Source organism: Pseudochaenichthys georgianus, chromosome 23 (assembly GCF_902827115.2).
Source record: "Pseudochaenichthys georgianus chromosome 23, fPseGeo1.2, whole genome shotgun sequence".
NCBI classification, from domain to species: Eukaryota; Metazoa; Chordata; class Actinopteri; order Perciformes; family Channichthyidae; genus Pseudochaenichthys; species Pseudochaenichthys georgianus.
In genome coordinates this window covers 6,778,933-6,799,313 of record NC_047525.1, presented here as the reverse complement: position 1 = coordinate 6,799,313, position 20,381 = coordinate 6,778,933, and the positions used below count along the sequence as shown (strand labels likewise).

The 20,381-nt window shown below is 43.3% G+C and overlaps 1 protein-coding gene across 2 annotated transcripts in view; it reads right to left on the bottom strand.

Annotated features, from left to right (window-relative positions):
- Positions 1 to 20,381, bottom strand: part of cacna1c (calcium channel, voltage-dependent, L type, alpha 1C subunit) — a 256,189-nt gene that overhangs the window by 167,510 nt on the left and 68,298 nt on the right. For both annotated transcript variants that reach the window (XM_071201832.1, XM_071201831.1), the window contains exon 2: positions 3,250 to 3,673. In XM_071201832.1, the coding sequence (XP_071057933.1) occupies positions 3,250 to 3,673 (424 nt within the window). The remainder of the gene's footprint in view (positions 1 to 3,249; positions 3,674 to 20,381) is intronic.

Sequence of the window (20,381 nt, the reverse complement as noted above, 5' to 3'; positions counted from 1 at the left end):
GTGTGTGTGTGTGTGTGTGTGTGTGTGTGTGTGTGTAAAAATGCACTCGATGACACCTTTTCAAAATGACCACTTAGTTGGATTTGATATAGAGAACATGGTTATTAGCCCCGCTCTCTCCTTGTCTCTCAGGCTGACCTTGTGGTGTGCAGGTAATGCTTAAATGCTATCATTACACAGCATGTGAGAGTGCTGCATCTGTGTGTGTGACGTGTGTGTGTGTGTGTGTGTGTGTGTGTGTGTGTGTGTGTGTGTGTGTGTGTGTGTGTGTGTGTGTGTGTGTGTGTGTGTGTGTGTGTGTGTGTGTGTGTGTGTGTGTGTGTGTGTGTTTTAGTCCTTTTATCATCTGTGTGCAAGCATGTGCGTGCTCTCCTCAACAGTGTGTAATGTATGCGTGTGTTCTCTAATCTAAGTGTGTCTTTGCATGCATGTGTGTGTGAGCTCAGACAGGCCCCATTGACCTGTTGAGAGCTGTAGCTGTTGTCATGGTAACAGAGGAGGAAGAGTGGAAGATTTAGGATCTGCTATCTCTAGAGACAGCGGTACTCACAGAATACAGGACACACGCAGGGGCAAACACACAAAGCCTATAGAATAAAAGCAACACATGAATACCTAACTACCCACGCACACACACACACAGACAGAACAGACGCATACAGTCACCCAGACACTAATGTTCAAATGCATTGCCGTGATGAAAAAAATGTGTTTGGATACAAAAGCAGGCAGAAAGAAATGCTGACAGACACATTTTACTGCATTTTTGCTACTGTTCTGCTTCTTCCAAGTTTGTTATGACTCCATCCTGTTACATCTTCTTCATTCTGGTCTTTCCCCAAAAAGCTTATTTTAATGTCTTTATCTTTCCCTAACTCATCTCATTCCCTCACATTTCTCTCTATGTAACCCTGGCTTTCTCATCCTTCCCTCCTTTCAGAGCTGTTTAAATGAATGATGCTGGGAATTGTGGGTAATGATCTGAACACCGATCAGTCATTGGATGAGAGAGTTCCATTGACCCTGAGGGTTTATGCATGCTTTCTCCCATTCATTTTCATTGTTTTCTACACCATAAGCATAGCTACCTGGGATGGTTTGAGACCTATTATTGCATTATGACTTTGAATAATCACTATAAATACTCAAGGTGATCAGCAAGACAATTTGTCTTCATCCCTTGTTTTACCACACAGAGCGGGATTAATGGGCAGGGCTGTTCCTATGGGACATTTAGACTTGTTTTTATGAAAACATTTTTAAAAAGGCTCAAAATGGAGCTTGGTCTTTCTGATTAATTTGAGCAAAACCATCAAAACAAAACAGACCTAATGACATCAAATTGCCCTTTTATGGTTATTTGATATAACATAATATCATTTACAGGTTCATAAGAATGTCATCCAGAATTATAACAAAAAATCACTAGATATACACATTTAAATAACTACAGCTATGGGTATGTTGATGGCAGAAAACAAAGAAAATCCACAAGAAGCCTCTTCAATTAATATTTACACCAAAAAATCCTTTAAAGCCAAATAAGATTTCCGGGTATTGTTTGTGATTCAAAGTGATTAAACCATACTTTGAATACTACGAAACAGTCCTGAAGGTTATGATATGATCAAGATTTTGACCAAGAGTATTTTTTCATTAAAGCCTACAATTCTGATTTATTCTAATGTGGTAATCGCCTAATGCAACTTTCTTCCAACATACATGAATACTACTTACTCGTCTTTTTCATCAATTCAATGAATCTTCCACTCTTCTTTTCCTCCCTCATTATCCCCCTCCTCTCCCTTTTCCTACCCTCACTTAATATCTGCCCCCCTACTTCTCTGTTATTTTTCTTGTTTACCTTTCCCAGCCTCTCTTCCCTCAGTCCCCCCTCCCCAGCTAATCCGCTCCATCATCTCTCCTGTTGACATCCATATCCTGCCAGGAACCCTGCCCTTCTCATATCCCCCAACCCCTCCTCTTCCTCCCCTCCTCTCCCTCTCAGGTCCATGTGTGACTCTGCTCTTGCTGAGTCGATGCTCCTGTGGACCCTCTCCTATTATAAATCACTTTTGCTGTGACTCTGACCATTTCTGTCGCTGTCATTATGTTCAGAGGCTTAAAAATGAGGGGGGGGAGGAAGGGTAGAAAGGAGAGATGTGTGGAAGAACAGCAGGAATAAAGGGATTTGAATGGACAGGGACAGGCAGAGACGGATAATAGACGGTTAGAGAGATGTGGAGGTGGAGGGTGGAGGGAGCAAAGCAGGAACAGAGGCATGTGTGTACCTGGGGGAGAGAGGATGAATGCAGTTAGGCAGAGCTGGAAGAAAGACATATACTCGGAGGGGTGTGAAGGACGGATGAAAATGACACAATTTGTTTTATCCTCCTTTGAGAAAAGAATGTGAGATGAAAGAGAGAGCAGAAAAAGCGAGAGAAGGAGAAGGACAGGCAGAGGAAGGGGAAAGGGATTAGGCCATGTGAGTGAATAACACTCAGTGTGACACAGGAAAGGAGAGAGATGGATTAAGAAAGAAAGAGAAGAAGGGAGAGGGAACTAAACAAAAGAGGCTGTGTGATGAATTCCTAACACGTTTAGGTCCTCTATCCTTTATGTCCCCCTCTCTCTCCTCATTGCCATGGTTTTTTCTACCTGCATATTTCCATCCAGCATCAATCCATTCAAAACTGGAAGGATGAAATGTGGTCGCAGCACAGACACTATACCAGTATTTATGTGAGATTTGCATGGAAATGTACACCTTAAATCTGCTCTGTTTGTAGAATCAGCACTAAAACGCAAGTTATTGATTCTAGATTGACTGACTGATTCACAGTTGCATCGAGGATGTTTTTGTTTTTTTAAATAACTTTTGCACTTCTACACTTTAAATGTTGTAATTTTGTAAGTATTGTGAATTCCTTAACAATGTCAGGTGCACTGAAAAAGCTGACACATTGACACATTCTATTAAACAGATTTCACATAACTGTTTTAGGTTTGTTGAAAGCAATAATATTAAGATGAATATAATATCTATTATTAAAACTTGTTATTATTGCTTTCAACTAACCTAATACAGTAACGTGAAATCTGTTGACATACTGTAATACATTTACATTTTTTCAGTGTGTCAACATTTAAAAACAGGAAATGTCTCTTGAAAGTGACACATGCGGCATGTTATTCCACATGGCAAACCTTATAAAGACCAGCCTCCCCTTATGGTTTGTTAAAGGATACTTCCACTCTACGATGCTGATGCAGGCCCTGCGGATGGGGTTCTTGAGTGTGAGACAGAGCAGGGCCCGTGGCGGCCTTGTGGCTGTCGTTGTTGTCTGTTTCTTGGGCTTGGAGCTATAGTGTTGTCTCTTCCGTTGGGTGGAGCTGGCCGTGGAGATGGGCCCGCCCCCTCCCGACCCGGGCACCGCCCCTACACTTGACGCAGTGTTGCCCATTATCTTCGCCTGCCGCGCTGCGTCGATAGCCGCCTGCCAGCTCAGGGCCGCCCCCGGTGTGGCCATGTGCTCCGGGGCCAGGCCCACCACACCCACCCCATGGTTGACCCCGCCCCCTCCTCCACCATGGTCACTGTGGCTGCCACTGCCACTGCGCTCGTTGGTCAGTACAGGGGGAGGAAGGGGGGGAGGGGGAGAGTAGTCGGAGCCTGGAGTGGAGAGGGGAAAAGAAGAGAGGAGAAAGAAAATTAGCAAACAACCAGCGGTGTAAAGTAACTTAGTACATTTACTCAAGTACTGTACTTACGTACAATTTTTAGCGACTTGTACTTTAGTTGAGTATTTACACTTTTTTCTTTTTTGCACTTTTAACCCAAATTCAGGGGTAAATCATGTACTTTCACTCAAATATATTTATTTAATGTATTTAGTTACTTTGCAGATTTTGATTAATAATGTGAAATAAAAAAAACACTTAAATAAGACCTAGTTACACCTGAAGTATACCCTGCAGTCAGTGTACAAAGGAATTGAAATTGCCTGCACCATTACCGATTTGGCCCATTCTGAATCTGAAATGGACCAAATTACTTGAGTAACATTTTGAATGCAGGACTTTTACTTGTAACTGAGTATTGCTACACTCTGGTAGTTCTACTAACACAAACAACTGTCAGAGCTCCTAAATCACAGTCTCTCAGCGTTTCAGTTTTTGTACAGTTTAGCAGTTTACTTTGGAGGCTTCAGGAACGTTTGAATTGTTGACACATCGGTTAGTGAGCCCTGTGTATTTTCAGACAGTGAAGTCTCTCCCTGTCGAATAGAATAGACGGTGACTAATATACTCCCGTCAAGCAAGTACAACAGCTAACTGTGTACTATTTATTTCCTCAACATATTGTGTAGGTTATACAGTCCATTCACTTTTTGTCAACAACACACACTGAACACCTCTCGTCAGACCAGCAACTTTACATAATGATCATTCATTCTCACAACTCTTTATCAATGTTTTGAAGATTAGATTTTAAAATTGAATTTCAACATCAGGAAGATACGTCCCCAGCTGACCCAGAAACCGACGCAGGTTCTGGTCCAGGCTCTCGTCACCTCACGCCTAGACTACTGCAACTCCCTCCTGGCTGGTCTACCTGCATGTGCCATCCGACCTCTGCAGCTCATTCAGAATGCAGCGGCTCGTCTGGTCTTCAACCTTCCTAAATTTTCCCACACCACTCCGCTCCTCCGCTCCCCTCACTGGCTTCCGGTAACTGCTAGAATTCACTTCAAGACACTGGTACTTGCGTACCATGCTGCGAATGGATCTGGCCTTTCCTACATCCAGGACATGGTTAAACCGTACACCCCAGCGCGTGCACTTCGCTCTGCATCAGCCAAACGACTCGCTGCACCCTCGCTGCGAGGGGGACCCAAGTTCCCATCAGCAAAAACACGTGGGTTTGCTATCCTGGCTCCAAAATGGTGGAATGAGCTCCCCATTGACATCAGGACAGCAGAAAGCTTACACACCTTCCGGCGCAGACTGAAAACTCATCTCTTTCGACTCCACTTCGAGCGATAGAATGACTAACAAAGAACTGCTAACAGAGCACTTATATACTAATAAAGGACTGGCTTATCTAAAGCCAGTTGAGTAGCACTTGAAATGATTGGCTCTATGAAACCTGATGTACTTATATGATTCTGTTTTCCTCAAGGTTGTGTCTTCCTGGTCGAATGTACTTATTGTAAGTCGCTTTGGATAAAAGCGTCAGCTAAATGCAATGTAATGTAATGAATATCTGTACTGCTACATTTCCTCGGGGTATGGTACTAATATTGTAAAATGGCAGGGGTCCAAGAGTCATCCTGTACATTTACTCAGTTGGGGAAAGTGCAGAGAATAAAAAAACACAATACTGCAGACAACATATAACTGCAGTGAAATAAAAACAACAAAACAAAAATGTTAGAGAATGGTAGAGACAAGAGAGACAGCATTACAATAATCTCAGTGAGATTACATAGTCGTGCTGCCCAGACAAATTGTAGGAATAAGACTAAGTAAGTAAAAGTAAGGGAGAGCGGATTATCCATACTGTATGCTTAGCCAGATTAAAGACAGTTATAATATCCGCCCAGCCCCTCCTTCCCTCTGACATCTGAAAAAGGATTCTGCACATTCTCTCACCATGTAGTGGATTACACACTCTGACACTATGAACCCTTTTCAGGTTTAAGACAACACACATTTGTGCCCACATTTGTTGTTTAAACAAACATTAATGGAAATGTTCCTGAGAATAGAAAAGGAGGGCATTTCTTTATGGAAACCATATATACATATATTTCTGAATCTAATAAGTCACAGTAATTTAATATGTTCTAGTACACTTGGGGTTAAATCACTTGGTTCAGTTTTAAATAATGTATTGAGTTACGTACACTAATAAAACCTTAATATTGGTTCAATGTGAAGTGAACACTGTTATTGCTATGTGGAATTCTGTCTCATTTGACCTAATTCCCAAAGTCAAATTCCCAAATCACATAAATGCAAAGCTACTTTTGGGATCAAATGAATGCAAAACTTTAAGAACCCCTGTTAAATTAATCCAACCTGTGGTTTCACAACAGAGATAAGGAGGGAGAAAGAGGACGTGTGGAGAGGTATCAGGGAGGTGGAAAGACGTATCCTGTATGCTTGGTTTGATTACAGGGCGGTTACAATATCCGTTGAAATCCCATTCCTTTCACTTCACAGCTATACTGTACATTTCTACATATAAAATAACATGCCTTAGGGAGCATTACATCAGATCCTGAGAAGCAATAACCATATCCAAAGCACAAAGGACCCAAAGGCATCTACCTTCACATGCTGAGTGTTGACAGGCACATAAAGGTGACGTGTATTTTCAAAAAGTATATGTGATTTAAATCAAAAACCCAGTTCCTCAGCAACTTAGTGGCTCAGTAAATGTGTATAAGTTAACACAGCACTGTCTAGCCTGCAATCCTTCAATGCATCATATATACTTTGCTTAGCCCTGCTCTTTTAATGTGCATAATAGAAGCAGTAGGCTACTCCTATTTAAATTATTAACAGTTCTGCATCAAAACTGTTGCTATAATAAAACCAGATATTGTATCAGCAACATGTACAACTAAGACAGCAGAGGTGCTTATACAAGCCTTGTTAACAGCTGACATTTGAACCAATTATGGCAGAAAGGGCACATGTGTTACTAGTAATAACATTAATGGCGCCATGAAAATGTGACCAGCAAAGGAGAACCCTGAAGCCAAAGCAGCTATGCATTCAACTGAGACATCATTCATTTTATTATCAACACCTGTGAATTTGTACTGTAAAATGATGTAGACATTTCCTTACAAAGACTTTAGAATACAGTATATTAATTATTGAATACAGGCTTCTATTGGTCAGATAAATATTATAATAAAGTAACCAGCAATGTTAGCTGTCAAATTATGTGAGTCGTGACCTTTATATATACAGTCTATGGTCGTGACTCAGGTTTAAAATATTTCTCTGTAAAATGTAGTAATATGAAGTAAAGTAAAAATAAGTAAGTACAAAAACCAAACTTCACTTACTGTAGGTACAGCATGAGTAACTATACATATTTAGGTATTGTTAAAAACCACAACTGAGAAAACTAAGCAGGCTAGATAGCAACAGTTTAGCTATCAGGGGCTAGCTTAGCCCAGGGGAAGAACCAGGACCATGCAGCGTTCTAAAAGCAAACACTGATACAACAAACATATTAACTACTTATAAGTATCATGTTGTTTCATTATCTTAACAGTACATAACAAATAAAGGTTTACCACAAGCTCTTCTCCTCTTTCTGCGCAGGCTACATGAAACTACAAACCTCTAGTGTGCACACCAAGCTAACCTGCTAAACTGCCTGATGCTAACAGAAATAGAACAAAATGTTGCCGAGACTTGTAAGTGTAGTGCAACTGTCAGAAATGAAATTGTAATCCTTTACACTATTTTCTATTATCGTAAAAAATGATAATATTAAACTCCTAATGTTGATTTATTTTTACGGTACCTCTATAGCCTGTGTCCCCAGCACCTGCAATCTGTGCAGCCAGTCGGACAGGATCCTGTTGCTAATGTAATCATGCTGAACCTTCACATTGACCTGGAAATTATTTTTTTATCAGATGGTCTTTCAATCATTTTTATTTTTATTTTGTATAACTTACCTGGTTCCTAATATTGTCTGATAAACTCTACATTTGTATGTGCTTTATTGATATTGCAATTTCCTGGTTTTAGTCCTATGTTTTTTACTTTTTTCAAAGCCAAGCACATTAAAATATTTGTTTGGATAAGTGCTATATAATTTTAAAATAATTGTAGTGCCCTTAAGGCAATCTTTATACAAATGCACTGATTAAACAACAACACAAGATATGTCTGCAAATATTAAGGAGCCGTGTTCTGTGAATACAGAATTAATGCCCAAGGAGGTGTTCTTTAAATTCATCAGCGCTGAAGTCACTTGGTATCAGATGCAGCTTTGCCTTATGGGAAATCACACAGTGGTTTAATTTAGAGCATTTCATTACTTGGATGAAACTATAACTTCCCCATTATCTCTAAACTTGGCATTTATTGTAGAACAGAGAACCTAAAAGTGTATAGTAAATCAGTGTTTAACCCTAACCAATAGCCTACATACGAGAAAAACTGACACAGACTCTGCATCTATTGCAGTGGGCTACTGTCCCAGATGATTCTCTACAGTGGAAAAATATTTTTCCTCTTTCTTTTCTCTAGTGTAAGTGCTGTTCACATCATCATCTCTCTCTTTTGCTCACTATCTCTCACAAACACGCACACACACATAATCACTTTCAGCATATTGTATTGCTGTGTGATCAGTTTATCTCACACTGCCTGCCCCTCTCACAGGGTGTACCCCACTGAGAGTGTGTGTGTTCGTACGTACGTGCGTGCGTGTGTGTGTGTAGCCGTTTCTCAATGTCGAGTAAACCTGCTGCAGAGCCACTATTTCAAGTATACTACGTCATCGAGTGGCGCCGAAGGACTGTTTAAATGCATGTTAAATCATAGATATATATAAACACGTGTTTATTATAAAATGTCATTTTTTTTAACATTTTGAATTAGAGCTGCAGCAAGGAGTGGGCCCTTAGTTTGTGGCTTGCATGTGTGCGTCCCTCATTAATTAGTGTCTGATCAGGTGTCATCATCAGTTAATCGACTGATAATTACATCCTTACTGCCCACCCAAATAGATCCCTGTTGGGACACGACAAGGAGAAGGAAAAGCAGATGGATGTAGAGAGTGAGAAATGAGGCAGATGTGAGTGAAGAAAAGGAGAAAAGGAGAAGGGCACACAGAGGAGATGACGGGAGGGACTGATCTGAGGCGGGATAATCTAATTGGTCCCCTTCCCTGTCTGTTATCTGGTGGAGACAATTAAATGACAAGAGCAGGACTTCAAAAGTTTTAATGATTTGTTTTCCTTTAAATTGTTCGATGATTACATTTTTGCTGCTGTAATTTATATTTCTACTATAAATTGTTGGTGTGTGTGTGTGTGCTCAGAGTTGCAGTGATAGCATCTCTCCCCAGTCTTTATCATTAAGCAGATAGCAGCTCCACTGACTTGAATTTGCATCAGAGCTTATTAAAGTCTGCAGTTGAATCACACTGGAGTTCCACTCAGTTAGTTTCACTTCAAGTTCAGTTAGATTTAAAAGGTGATTGTCCTTACAGTTTATCGACTAATCTTATGAACTCTCAAAACCATTTGCTCTATCCCTGTGGTCCATATTAATTAAATATTTTACGTTTCTTAACTTCAGTTATAACGGAAATATTCAATTTGGATAATCTGGATATACATATGTGCATACAGTTCATTATTGCATTTTCATATTCCAATCCACCAGGTGCAAAAAACATATGCAGGTGAATAAGAATAATACAATTATGGATGGCTGAATTCTATTTATACTACAATTTTACATGCTGGTTCACTGTCATGGCTCACTAGGAGACTTGAAATGATCAGAGCCATCACTAATGTTGTTATGAGTAACACCTGTGCTCTCCCTACCATGGCAAATACAACGTTTGCTGTGAAAAATGCATAATATCGATTCTGTTAGCCATCGTCTATTGACTGATCAGCAGGTCCAACATGTTGTATAAAATAGCACAAATGATCACCTGCACAAATATGATATGTAACAATGTCTGTTGTTAAATTAACAAATACAAATGAATGCCATATACACAAGTGCAATAAAACATAGGAATGACACATGAATAAGGTATACTATGCATAAAAGGCAACGTTCTACAAACCTCTTACATATAGGGGAAAATATATTTATAGAGGAAGTAGTATTAAAATAATTTTTGAGTATACTATTATTGACTGTAATCATACTTATATAGCACTTGACTGCAGAACTTTAAGAAGACTAATGTTAAGTATTACTGTATTGTACTGTTAGACATGTGAATACTGTATTAACCACTGATTGACTGAAGCACTGCGGAAACCTTTGTCTGCACTACGTTAATACTGTATGTGTGAATTATGGTTAAATACTTTTGGCTGTAAAGTCATGTGAGGGATGGATTAATTATTGGATTAGGTTCTGTCACTGGTGGTTAAGCACCCTAGCCCTCCTCCCATTTTCCTCATCTTCCCTATGTCCCTGTTTTTTTCTGTACCACCTAGATTGTAATCTCCTTCCTGTTTCCTTTTCTTTTCCTTGTAATTTGTTCCCCCCTTCTTTATAACCTCTGTTTGACTCTCCATCCTCCCACCGTAAATCCACTTCCTCCCTCCTGCATCATGCCTACTTCTTCCTCTTTTCTTCCCCAATCCCTTCCTTTGCTTTTCCTCCTTCTTCCCTTCAGTCAGAATTGTATTTCTACAGGCTGCTGTTTCCCCCCTGCAGAATGAAGAGCTGCTAATGGAATTATAGTCACTCACATCAGCACGCAGTCTATCATACAACACAGAGACCCACGGCATGACTGTGCATGTGCAGGACAGACACGAAGAGAGATCCACGGTCAGACAGACAGATTAGTGAGCTCAGTATTATTAAAGTTTTACTCTCTTCAGTAATCCTCACACTGTCAAGCAGAGCGCGCGCACACACACACACACACACACACACACACACACACACACACACACACACACACACACACACACACACACACACACACACACACACACACACACACACACACACACACACACACACACACACACACACACACACACACACACACACACACACACACACACACACACACACACACACACACACAACTATCCTGTCATCTGCCATCCCAGCTGAATTGTGGTTTCTTTTGAAAGATCACCTCCTTTTCTCCTCTTTTTTTCCTCCAGTAGTTCTGCATCTACTTAACCCTCCACTTCTTCCTCATCATGGTTGCCAAATCCTTCACCCCGCTGCCTCACCCCTCTACATCTTTCTCCTCCTCATCCCTATGTTACCTGCTAACACTCAGCCTCCCTTCTCCCCTCCCCGCTTTTATTTTCTTCCCTCTTTTCCCTCTAATCTATATAGCTGTCACTCCCTCCATTGGGTCTCAAGCAGTGGACAAGTTCATTTTCAGCCACGCACCATTCCTCCTTTTCTCCATCAATCTTCCCCTCCTCATCTCCCCATTTTTCTCGATCTCTCTTGCTCCGCTGCTTCTCACTATTTTTCCCATCACTTCCCCCTCTGTCATTTTCAAATAGCTGACAATTATTCTCTCTCTTGCTCTCTAACATCTACTTAGCTGAAAGGAGCAGCTAGTCCATCGGCAAATTCATACACAAGACGGTTGCTTCGTTACTGGATTTAACAACCCACTTTCCCACTGATTTAGACTACAATAATAAACATAATGACATAATGGAGGTGTGGGTGTCTCTCATATGGCTCTCTCGCTCTGTCCATATGTGCCTATTATCCGGCCGAGTGAGCACACACACACACACCTGCTCCCCACAATGCTCACACACGTGCACCTATACACACATATACATGCACCTGCTCTCATGAATGACAACACACACACACACACACACACACACACACACACACACACACACACACACACACACACACACACACACACACACACACACACACACACACACACACACACACACACACACACACACACACACACACACACACACACACACACACCTGCTCCCCACTGATCTGTGACCCCCCCCACAGACATTCCAGCATACACTGACAGAGCAAAAAATCCACACAGTGTTTGCAGCATAAATGCAATTTACAAGGAAACGCCTGAATCGCCTGCTTATAATCTGACCGAGGAGGTAAACAAATATTATAACCGAGCATACAGAAACACATCATAATGTACAGAGTGTTTCATCTTAGTAAAAACATGACGGCCTGTTGTCAGGGGAAATTCCCGCTCATTTACTGAACAAAGTGCTTCTCATTTGTCTGAATACACAGAGCAGTAAACACAACTAAAAGCCTAAAATACCATGTTATTTATTTTTATTTTTATTAAGTATCAACTGATATTTTTTAGTAACTATTTATATTTAAACATTGTAGCTTTATATATTTTAACATTCTGGTAAAGTGCATATGATGACCCTGATTATTATTGCTACTATCTCTGCTTTATCACTGTTTTTATGGATGTGTTCTTATTTATGTTATGTATTGCATTGAGAGATGCCAACTGAATTTCGTTGCACTGATGTGTGATGACAATAAAGATATATTCTATTCTATTCTAACTCTGCCTGCTTCAATTGAGGGTATTTTGCCCTGTCAACAAAAATATGTCATGCATTTCCACCCTATTAGGTGCACATTTCCTTTTTTTTTTTCTTTCAGTGAGGTCATTCTAACAGTAATATATATATATATACAGTGCTGTTATTGCACTTTTCATTGTGGTGTGCGCTGATTACAAAAACCTTATCGTCATCTGAAGTGGATATTGAAGTGGAGGGGGAAAGAGGAAGTGTGTGCATGTGTATGTGCACACCCCTCCACATGAGATATCTCAGTAAAATGCCAAGGGAATCGGGTGTATAGATCATGCACTCAGGCTCCGTATTCAACAGCACATTGCTCACTGTCATCTGGACTTTCTAGTTTATTACAGCTTGGCCAAACCCTCAAGCTGTGAATCATACTCCTGAAGCACTGATTGGTTGTTTTTTGTCCTACTCCCTGGAGGTCAGGGGGGGGGTAGACTGTATGTATTTGAAGCATGAGAACAAAAGGACTATAATAAATAGATATGTTGTTATAAGGAGTTGTATAAGTCAAACACAACGCAAAGCTATCGTTACAAAGCAGGAAAAGGGTAAGATAAGATCAGATAAAGATAAGATGTATTTTATCGATCCCAAATTGGGAAAGCCAAACCAACCAAATGTTCTGTGAAATGGTTCAATTCTACTGGTTTCATATTTTATTTCCATCTAGTTTCTGCAGCCTTGTCTTTTGTTGGATTTTAACAAAGTTAACAATCATCCTCATGCAAAATAAATCCTCCTAATGGCAGTTTTCCATTCAGAGCTTCAGGAAATGAATAAAAGTAGAGGGACTGTTAAATTTAGCTAATTGTCATTCATCCCTATTCAAGTGACAATTGTTATAACAACGACATTCTGTGAGTAGGGCTAACTTTGAGCCAAAGATAAGACTGCATGGTTTTAAGCTCTGAAAGACTTTGGAAGTCAAGTCGAACCACCCGAGGGGCTAGCTTGTGGAAAGGCTGGAGCAACATCCAAGAGAGAATTTAACTGTGGTGAGTTGGCCTTAGACCATAACATAAACACTTGAACAAAATTGAAACCTAAAGTACCTGATGACATTCATTCCTAAGCATTGAAACATTTCCTTCAAAGCAGTAGTAACGCAACCTAATCTCCTTAAGACTTTATGTGTAGACTTCTAATTGGTTTTGATGATTCTGATGAAGCCGACGTCATATGTTGCTTTTTTTTACCCAAAGTAGACGAGAAAATAGGAATGCAACAGTTGAGTCCACTGAAAATTCCATAATATTAAATGTATTGGGATAAAACATGTGACAAAAAAAAAAAACACTCCAAATGGATGACTGCAGTAACAGTGATTTCACTCACGATGTCTGTTCAGCTTCGTACAACAAATACAGAATTGTCCAATTGTTGCTCTTGCTACATAGTAGATTCTACAATTACAGTACTTTATTTTACCTCTAGACCCTGCCCAATACATAGTCTCCTTACGACCATTCTTACAAAAAATGACCTCACTATGTTTTGATTTATGTGAAAGCAGCATTCCTTGAAACATAAGGAGCTGTGACACACAGGAAGCCTGGATGTGGGGGTGAAGCAAATGATGGAGAAAGAAAAGCGAAAAAAGATGAAGTGAGTGAAGAGGAAGTGAGAGTGATGGAGATACAGGTTGTGTAGAAGAGGAGGAGGAGGAGGAGGAGGAGGAGGAGGAGGAGGAGGAGGAGGAGGAGGAGGAGGAGGAGGAGGAAGGCTTGTTCACGCTGCGCCTCCACGCCGACCTTGCACACACACATCCACACACAGTGCAGGCAGCAGATATTAATAACTCCTTATTAATATTCATCTGCAGTGGAGATGTGAGGCCAGAGTAACCCAGATACCAGCCGTCTCTCTACCTGTCTCTCTGTTTGCGTCGTTCCTTACATCTGATGTTCATGATCTCCATTAGCTGACACTTTCATCCAATTTGCTGTGACTGAAACAGCATAAACATCTTCTGTAACTGCGTTCCGAGAGATGATTGTGGGCTATATTACAAAAGCAGAAATACCAACAACACTTGTAAAAATGTAAAATAAGTTGATACACAGTATTTGTATTCCTTGTTCCGTATTCCCATATCTGCATGTCTCCCGATTTGCTATACTTCTCATTTAATCCTTTCCCTTTTCTTCCTGTTCTGTCTTTGTCTTCCTGTCCTCTCCCTCTTCACATCTGCCCTTTGGATCAGTAAAGGGCAGAATAGGCTTCTATAGAGGACAGCATGTGCCATTCAAACAAAGCCTGCATGCAAATGGCCTTCCATTTTTTGTACACACTGAATGGAACTCCTAACCTTGGCAAGGTCATTACTATGCAACACCATCTGACCACCTGTACAGTTCAGACTCAACAGTGTCTGGAACAGGCGCGTCACCTGGCCTGGGCATTCGGGGCTTTTGCCCCGGATGCCCAGCCCCGGACAATTCTCCCTCAATAATATAATATATTAACTGTGCTTTACCTGAACCTCATCATGACACTAGAGAGGACGGCAGGAGTTTAATTTCCCGTGTTCAGTGAATGCAACAGAGGCAAGACACCAGACCAATCACCAGAGAGTTGCATGGAAATAAACATGTCTTATTGGCTGATCGGTACCTATCCTGTGACAATGTTTAAACTGTCAGTCGGACTCTGAGTTTTTGAAGATGGACATAAGAAAAACATTTCTTAAAAAATACGACAATTCTCAAGTGGTGGCTCACACAACAACCCCAGAGCCACCACTTGAGCCAGGTAAACGAGGCATGTAAATGTCAGTAAACTTCCAAGTTATGCGAACATGTAAGCAAAGCATAAATTACAGCTACGTTGTTGACAATACTTTGAATCGTGCGGGTAAGCTAAACCGTTAAAGTAGCTATAGCTAGCCAGAGACATTAAATTAACACTTTGTCATACAATCTAAATGTAATGTTGTTTAGCGTTACCTGGTGATTTCAAAGAAAGCTCTCTGGGAAATGTTGACTTACTGTCAGTGTTCGACATGAAGCTAGAAGCTACCTTACATTACACAGTCACAGTGTGACTGTAAAATAGTGATTTGTAAATATCCATAAAGAAAAAGAAAATCTGTTTATGGGTGTTGAAAGATGTATCCATAGATCTCTTAATGTTGCTCTCGAAGTGCACCAGATTGATGCTTTTAACTTCAATATTTAAAAACAAATCTTCCCGGGGGAGCATGCCCCCGGATCCCCCTAGAGGAGGTGAGGACCCCCCTAGAGGAGGTTAGGTCCGCCCCCCACTTGTAAAAAATAGCACTTTACCCCTGCTTACACCTCTATGACGTGAGCTGATTATCGAGCCTTCATTGTAACAGTCACAGGTGTACCGTGTATGTGCGTGTGTGGAGTGTTGCAGTAGAAAATTCCACTGTAGGTCCCGGTACCTTAATGGACCTACCCCGAATGTTTCCAGGTCCAGGAAACGCCCCTGGTCTGGAATACATATGTGGAATATTTTAGCCTCCATACTTGTACATGTAAGTGCCTGATCCATGTTTTTTTTTTACACGAGGTAGAGAAATAACGTACACACCATTTAAAAAATCAACAGCAAATACATCTTGTGATTCCTAGCTTTCTTGACAAAGTATTAGCATAGATAGAGTAACACAAGAATACCAATCATACCAAAAGACCCCAGCCACAAACTGTTCTGTCGTCTGGCAGGTGGTACCGCAGCTCTGCTAAGTGCCCCGATGAACATTCCTGTTTGTTATCTTGCAATATACTTATTTAGCTAAATATTTATCCACGCAATAAACAATCTTTAGTTTTGTCTTAATTTACATTATTTTATTTCATATTCTGTTCTTGTACATATCATATTATATGAACATGTATATAGACTTTTTGCAATACTTTTTATGTTGTATTTTTGTATATACAGTGGGGCAAAAAAGTATTTAGTCAGCCACCAATTGTGCAAGTTCTCCCACTTAAAAAGATGAGAGAGGCCTGTAATTTTCATCCGAGGTACACTTCAACTATGAGAGACAGAATGGGGGGAAAGAATTCAGGAAATCACATTGTAGGATTTTTAATTGGTCAATTCCTCGGTAAAATAAGTATTTGGTCACCAACAAACAAACAAGATTTCTGGCTCTCACAGACCTGTAACTTCTTCTTTAAGAGCCTCCTCTGTCCTCCACTTGTTAACTGTATTAATGGCACCTGTTTGAACTCGTTATCAGTATAAAAGACACCTGTCCACAACCTCAAACAGTCACACTCCAAACTCGACTATGGCCAAGACCAAAGAGCTGTCAAAGGACACCAGAAACAAAATTGTAGACCTGCACCAGGCTGGGAAGACTGAATCTGCAATAGGTAAGCAGCTTGGTGTGAAGAAATCAACTGTGGGAGCAATTATTAGAAAATGGAAGACATACAAGACCACTGATAATCTCCCTCGATCTGGGGCTCCACGCAAGATCTCACCCCGTGGGGTCAAAATGATCACAAGAACGGTGAGCAAAAATCCCAGAACCACACGGGGGGACCTAGTCAATGACCTGCAGAGAGCTGGGACCAAAGTAACAAAGGCCACCATCAGTAACACACTACGCCGCCAGGGACTCAAATCCTGCAGTGCCAGACGTGTCCCCCTGCTTAAGCCAGTACATGTCCAGGCCCGTCTGAAGTTTGCTAGAGAGCATTTAGATGATCCAGAAGAGGATTGGGGGAATGTCATATGGTCAGATGAAATGTTGGGTTACGTATTGTAACCCTTGGTATATTATCACAGGCGGAGCTCTCTACTGGACTCTATGGGTACCACCTTACCCTGCGAGCATTCTCCCACTGAGACTTCTATAGACGTAGCCGGCCTTAGGAGGGCCTACCTGAATGCGTGCGCATCACACTGTATAAAAGGAGGCCTCACCTCCTGACTATCATCCTACACCTCTCTTCAGGGAGCGGAATAGGACAGACAGTGCCCTGAGTAGAGGGCTCCGCCTGTGCTAATATGACAAGGGTTACAATACGTAACCCAACGTTATATCTCTCACAGGCTCCGCCCTCTACTGGACTCTATGGGTACAGTGGTTGGAGCCCCGATTTATACGCGCACTGTCGTCCAACAACAACATTCTACCCTACTGCCCCTGACTGGCTTTTCTGCAGCTGCTGCCCCACATTCTCCTTTAACCCGGTTGTGACCGAGGAGAAATCTGGGCTGTGGCTGACAGAGCACACCCTGCTGCGCTTACCTCGCAGAAAGTGTGCTCAAAAAACAGTGCCGGGGGACCACTCCCCACCCATAGACGGATGGGGAGAGCCCCCTCGGCCCCGAATGGGCTTACTACACGCCTGCCTCCCTGAATCCCTAAGGATCACAGGGAGAGCGCCAGTGCCCATGCCCCACACTCAGACACTGACCCCATGCAGAGTGTGTGTGGACTAAAGTGTGGAGGGCTGTAACGGCCCGTCTACACTACAGCATCGACAGCGTCGAAAGCTCCAAGCTGCTCCAAGCTGCCCATTCACTTTCAATGGGGTGACGTCACGTAGCCGCGCTTTTTCGCCGAACTGAATTGTGGGTAGCAGAGCGAGGCGTCTCAGGCGTCCCAGGCGACCAGAAGTTGAACATTGTTCAACTTCTGGTCGCCTGGACGCCGGAGTAGCCAGCGCCAGCCAATCAAATCCCGTTTCCCAAAATCTGACAGCTGAAGTGCTAGCCAATCAAACCGCGTCTAAGCTGGGAGAGATATCCCGCCGTTCATTTCTATATTTTAAAAAAAGTCGGAGGAGAAACTAACTATCGCCGTAGCGAATCACCCGGTTTTGTATGACCAGACCCTCTTCACCTACCGGGATACAAACCGGAGGAACCAGGCATGGAGGGAGGTGGCAGAGACAGTGGGAGAAACTGGTAGGTTTTCGCCTGTTTGGGGAGTTTATATATATATTGCTCGCATAAAATCCCCGGGGGTTTTTGCTTTGTATGTCGGGGGCGGGAGATTCATGTGATTGGTTGTTGGCCGTGTTGCTTGAATAAAATCCCCAAGCTCCAGACACGCCCAGCTCCAAGCTATTTTTGGAGCTGTAGTGTGGACGCTCCGTAAGGGCCCAACGCGCCCCTCGCCCATCCCGGGACCCTCAGAGAGCCAGACATGTCCAAGAGATAATACCTTATGAAGGGGCCTGGCGTCGACCAAGACGCCGCTGTGCATATATCCTCCACACTCACACCGTTGAATAAGGCTGTTGACACAGCTACAGCCCGTGTGGATTGCACACAAATCCCCGTGGGGCAGGCTCTCCCTGCCTGTCCGTAGGCATGTGCAATGCACTCGCAGAGCCAGCCTGCCAAGCGTTTCTTGGACAGAGCTTTCCCGATCACCCCGCCCCCCGAAACACACGAACAGCTGTTCGGTGCGTCTAAGGGCAGCCGTGCGCTCCACATAACATGCTAGCGCACGCACCGGGCAGAGGAGGTGCAGTTTAGCTTCCCTGTCCCCACCATGGGGGGAAGACTAAAACCCCCTAACTGAATAGCCCTCGACCTGAATGCACTCCTTAGGCTCTTGGGCACAAAGGAGGGGTTCGGTCTGAGTGTTGCGCCGCTCCGGTCACCCCGAATCAGTAAACAGCTCGGGTGCACCGACAGAGCGGTTAACTCGGACACTTTTTTTGGCTGACGTTAAGGCAAGAAGCAAAGCTGTCTTCCACGACAGTGCTTTTAGGGAGGAGATCTCCAGAGGCTCAAATGGTTCTAAGACCAGAGCTCCGAGCACTAGGGGCAGGTCCCACTGCGGGGTGGAGGCGTGCACTACTGGGCGCAGCCTCCTGACCCCCTGTAAAAACCGCGACATCAGTGGTTGACTAAAGGCTGACCTGCCGTCAAATCCCTCATGGCAGGACGAGATGGCTGCTGCATACACTTTCACTGTGTAATGCGCAAGCCCTCTGTCCACCGGTAACTGTAAGAAGGAAAAAAATAGAGCCTAACTCACAAGATAGGGGCTCTATTCTCCTCTCCTCACACCATCGCTGGAATCCTAGCCACCTTGGCCTGTAACAGGTGGATCCAGCTCTAGCTGCCTGGATATACTGAATAACACTGTCAGACAATCCACCCTGTTTCAGCCTGTCCCTCTCAGGAGCCAAGCCTGGAGAGGTTGGCCGAGAGTGGGTAACGCCCCGATTGCACCTGCCTCTTGAGACATCGCCCCCCAGAACTGGGGAACCGCCCAGGGCTGGCCCACCTTCATCTGTGTCATCTCTGAGTACCACGGCGCCCCGACGCGGTACGGAGCCACTAGGATGACTGACAGACGTTCTCGCCTCACTCTCCCCAGGAGAGGGAGAATGAGACGCAGCGGTGGAAAGGCGTAGAGCAGCTTCCTTGGCCATGGCTCGTGTGCAAACGCGTCCACCCCCAAGGGCGGGTCGTCGCTCAGGGCCATGGAGAACCACAGGGCACAGTGGTTGTTGCGCCGGCTGGCGAACAGATCCACTTCCGCTCTCCCGAACTGGGCCCAGATCTGCTTTACCACCTCCGGGTGAAGCGTCCATTCGCCTGGCAGGGGGCCGACCTCATGTCGAGGGGCGGCCCCTGTTCTCCAGTCCCGGGATATGGAGGGCTCTCAGGGCTAACACCGCCTCTGAAGCCCATAACCACAGCCTCTCTGCTGTGGTCAACAAGGCGGCGGAGCGGACTCCGCCCTGCCTGTCGATATAAGCCACTGTGGTGCTGTTGTCGCTCCTGACCATTACATGTCTCCCTTGAATTAGGGGCATGAAATGCTGGAGGACTAACACTACTGCCCGTAGCTCTAGGAGGTTGCTGTGTCGAAACTCTGTTAGAGCCAAGCGCCCACCTATAGCCCTCTTCAGGCAGGTCCCTCCCCATCCTGTTCTGGATGCGTCCGTGAACACTGTGATGTAGGAGGTCATCCGTTCCAGTGGAGACCCCCTCCGGAGGTGATCCGGGGACCCCAAAACCGGAGGTTGCCCTCCACTGAGGGGGGGATGGTCACCAGCCGCCGTTTGTGCCTCTTGGGATCCAAACGCAGGC